Genomic DNA, 4166 nt, shown 5'->3' with positions numbered 1-4166 from the left:
CCCCCCCCCCCCGCCCCAAACGGCGGGGTTCCAAGGATCCCTCACCGACACTGCAGGGTTACCCCGCCCCACAGGAGGATCTGGGACGTCTTCCAGTTCCTCAAGGGTTGTCGTACAAGCAAGTCCGCTTCCAGAACCCTTTACGAAATGGACACCATCCTCACAAAGGAAAACAAAAGTAGGGGCTGGGAAGGTGGCTCAGTGGTAGAGGCTTCCCTTCCATGCATGAGGCCCTGGGTTTGGTCCTCCTCAGCACCACATAAGCAAAAAGAAAAAAGCCGGAAGTGGCGCTGTGGCTCAAGTGGTAGAGCGCTAGACTTGAGCTGAAGAGCTGAGGGACAGTGCCCAGGACCAGAGTTTAGGCCCCACGACTGGACCCAAAAAAAACAGAAACAAAGGAAAACGAAAGTAAAACAGACAAATGACCGACCAGACAAGACAAATTAACAAAGACGGTGCTGTTTTACCATTGGAGTCTGAAGTCTCTGGTGTCTTTGGGGGGGCGTATCCCGGACGAGCCCCCACTAATATGTAATGCCAAGGCCGCAGGACCCTCCCACAAGAAGACCACCCATAGTAACACTCTACAGCTGTTTTATTTAAACGTGCTGCAGCTTACATAACTGTAACCCTGCTGTACATAATCTTTACAATAAAAAGAGAAAGGAAAAGAAAGAAAAAGGGATCAAGCCAAAATAAGACATAAAGTCAGTAGAGAAAAGATTGGGAGTAGATAGTAGGTTCTCATACCTTCAGTAGCCTAGCCCTAGGATTTTGCTGACTTTACTCACTCTCTATGGCTGGTTCTGTCTATTGTCTGCAGATTCTCTAAGCAGACAGGTCAAGTTTCTGGCATCTTGCTGTGGTCTCCTTTGTGGCTCTGCCTCCAAGCATTGTCCTATAAGGGGCTGCTTGCAGACACTCTGAGCCTGCTGCATGCCATTGGACCTTCCAGGCTTTTATGTGAAATCTGGGTGGAAGCCTCTGAATGCCCCACAACTCTTTCACTGTGAATGTCTGCAGAATCAGCATCCTGAGGACCGTGCTGTGTCTGCTGAGCCATACTGTCCTGGAGCTACATCTGGACCATTTGGACGATGGCTGTGGCAGCCTCTGACTGTCTTGCAGATAGACACCAGGAAACCAAAACACAGGATTCTGGGGGGAACTAATAGTGCCAAAGGTTTGATGCTGTCTAGTTTGTTTCTCTTCCAATTAATGAATTAAAGAGCAGGAAAGTGTTTAAAGAAGGAGGAGCAGGTGTTTTTGAAAGCAAAACAACAACAATAACAACCACAAAGGAGAAGTGAATGAAATGGCAAAATGAACTCCTTGTAAAAGGAAGGATCCTAGAACCTAGAATGCCCAGTCTCTCTGCATGCTATTATATACAGAGTCCTTTACCTCCTAAGATCTGAGGGAGGGCTTCTGTCTGAATGGTCGAGGGGTGGACTTATGCTGCATGAGGCTCCTGATTGGTCCTTCTACATCTCAAGCATCTTGCTGAGTTGCCCACCCTTCTGTGAAGGGCTCATGTGTGTGCTGAACCCCCTCTCCCCCATATCTGTCTTGTTGAGTCATCTGCCTCATTTTTGTAGCCATGTTGATGATTTCTCTTGTACCCCATTGTTGGCCCTCCATTTCTAAAATTTCCATTTCTATTAGCTGATTATCTGTGGACTAATAAAACTGTCCCTTTAATAGTGTTCTCTGATTTTGGTAGCTTTAGTGACAATATGGATGGATCTTTGCAGTGCTGGACGTGATCTTGTCATGAGGTTGGAAGTGGTGGGCTGGCTCACCACACAGTCTAGGTCTTTCCCAACCTATCACACCTCATCTTCTCTCAGCACATTCATTGCTGCACACGTGTCCATATTGTTGAATGGCATTTTCACACTCACTAGCTTTAGGATCCCCAACTGCAAGGAGGGCTCCATTGTGAGGGCAAGCACACTATGTGTTGTCTTTACAACCAGTAGATTAAATGAATATTACTCAAGTCAATATCTCCTGTTCTTGAGGATTAAGAGTCTTGGTCTACGTGTGTATAGCTTAGTGGTAGAACATTGCAAAAGTAACGCTTCTCATCATTTTCTGCTACAGCCTGCAACTTGAACAACCTCACTAGCGTTTGGAACTTTTCATTTCATATGGAATTTTATTCGTGTCCATCTAGCCAAGGGAGAGGAGGAAATGCTGAACTACTCCACAAATGCACACTAACTCCTGCTTGCGACTTGGCCCCAGCTGTTTCTCTGCTGCCTGTCAAATCTTGGAATTGGCTGCGGTGAGCATGGGCTGCATGCAGAGACCCTTGGTCCACCCCAGCACGGTGGAGAGTCCGCAGAGGGAGCTGCGCCCAGGAGGCCTCTGGTGACGCTGAGAGGCGCAGGCGGAGCTCTAGCGGGGTCCTCCTGAGGTGGGTCTAGAGACCCCAGAACCATGGGGCAGAGGGTGTCAGCCCAGAGGATGCAGCTGTTCAAAGGCTGCATTTAAAGGTGCCTCCACCAGGAGGCGCCCGTCGGCAGGTGTCTGTGGACTCCCCTTGGCAGAGATGCTGCAGTGGGAAGCGACTCTCCGTCTCCCAGGCAACCGAGTTTCCTCACCCATGGACACAGGCGCTGGATGAGGAAAGGCCAACCACTGTCTGCAGGAGCTGTGCTAAGTGGAGCGGCTCCTGTCTCCAGCCTGCAAGACGGGCGCAGTCCAAAGTCTCAACTCCTGGGCCCTGACCTAGGACCGTCCCTGGGGGGAGGTGGCACCCAGAGGCCTCTGCGGCTGGAGGGACCAGTGCTCAGAGCCCGGGATCCCCAGGCAGCAAAAGGCCGCCAGGCTGGAGCTGGAAGCCGACCTCGGTGGGCCGGGGGCTGCCGGGCAGCGGCTCCTCCAGGCCCAGGCCCCTGCCCAGAAAGAGCCCGTGGCAGTGGCGGTGTCCCGGAGGCCAAGTGGCCGTGCAGGGAGCATGCTGCGCTGGTTCACCACCGTGATCCTGTGTCTGGCCTTCCTGGGGATGGTGAGAGCTGGGCTGCGCCCAGGCTGGGTTCTAGCAGGGGTCCTGCAGGGCTGTGCTCTCCCCCTGGAGTCCTGCTTCTCCCTACTTGAGCACTGAGTAACCACTCATCTGCTTGGCCTCAGTGTCCTCGTCCAACCTTGGGGTACAATGCCAATCGTGGAGGGTGGAGTATGAAATTGAGTGTCCTACTATGTGTTTCAACTGTCTCAAACTTTTGTAAGATTCCTTTAGGCCCTGGCCCAGACACAAGAGAGGTTTCTTGGGTCTCTAGCCCCTGCCCAAATTGTTACAGAGAAAAGTGCTTTTCTGGGGTTTCCTCTTTTTGTAAGATCTGGCTGCTTAACTTTGCAGACAGAATGGAAATCAAGAGGAAAATGACTTTTCCAGATTCTGTGTCTGGCTCAGTGGTAAAGTTAGGCACCTGTCTTCTACTCTGCCCTAAGTCTAATCAAACCTTCAGTTTTTCTTATAAGAAATATAAATATAGTGGAGTATAGTTAAGGCGATGTACACCTTTTGCCACTGCCTTGGGTAGCTTCCATTTCTGCCTTTGACAATTGCGATCTGGGGGTGTGGAAAGATGAACCCCGGCAAGTCACTCCTGGTCACTTAAGCATTTCAGAGACTCAGAGGCAGGATTGCTGCAAAGCTTTGTCATTGCAGGGAGGGGGAATGTCTAAGGAAGAAGTCACTGCAGGTGATTGGTGAGTTCCCACTCACTGTGCCCACACTTGTAAATCTTAAGAAGACATGGAGTGATTTGAATACAGCCAAGGTCCTAACTTTGTAGTGTACTAAGTGCTTGCTGTGCACCTGTGTGCTGGTCCTGGTCCTTACTTGTGCCTAATCCTGTTGAGCTCAGTGGGGGGAGGGGAGGCAGGGGGGTCTTGCCTTTGGAGCAGCAGTGCAATTAGAGCCAAGTATTCCCCAAAATAGACAATGTGAAAACATTTTTCTTAAAGGGTCCAAGGAATTAGCCCTGAAAGGCAACTGTAACCCTTAGTTCTTCCTAACCTCCATTATAAAGTTAAGCAAGTCAATTTTTGGTGGGAGTAGGGTCCGGTCGTGGGGCCTGAACTCTGGGCCTGGGCGCTGTCCCTCAGCTCTTCAGCTCAAGGCTAGCGCTCTACCACTTGAGCCACAGCACCAC

At 50.6% G+C, this 4166-nt stretch overlaps 1 protein-coding gene across 1 annotated transcript in view; it reads left to right on the top strand.

Annotated features, from left to right (window-relative positions):
* The first annotated feature begins 2959 nt into the window (after window positions 1-2959).
* LOC105998171 (sodium-dependent glucose transporter 1-like) overlaps window positions 2960-4166 on the top strand; it is a 60986-nt gene continuing 59779 nt past the window's right edge. Inside the window, exon 1 of the mRNA XM_013032818.1 lies at window positions 2960-3016. Coding sequence (XP_012888272.1) covers window positions 2966-3016 — 51 coding nt within the window. The 5' untranslated portion in view covers window positions 2960-2965. The remainder of the gene's footprint in view (window positions 3017-4166) is intronic.

This window comes from Dipodomys ordii, unplaced genomic scaffold, assembly GCF_000151885.1.
Source record: "Dipodomys ordii isolate 6190 unplaced genomic scaffold, Dord_2.0 Scaffold157, whole genome shotgun sequence".
In the NCBI taxonomy this organism is placed as follows: Eukaryota; Metazoa; Chordata; class Mammalia; order Rodentia; family Heteromyidae; genus Dipodomys; species Dipodomys ordii.
The sequence above is the reverse complement of the archived record's forward strand: the minus strand, read 5'-3'. Positions and strand labels throughout refer to the sequence as shown.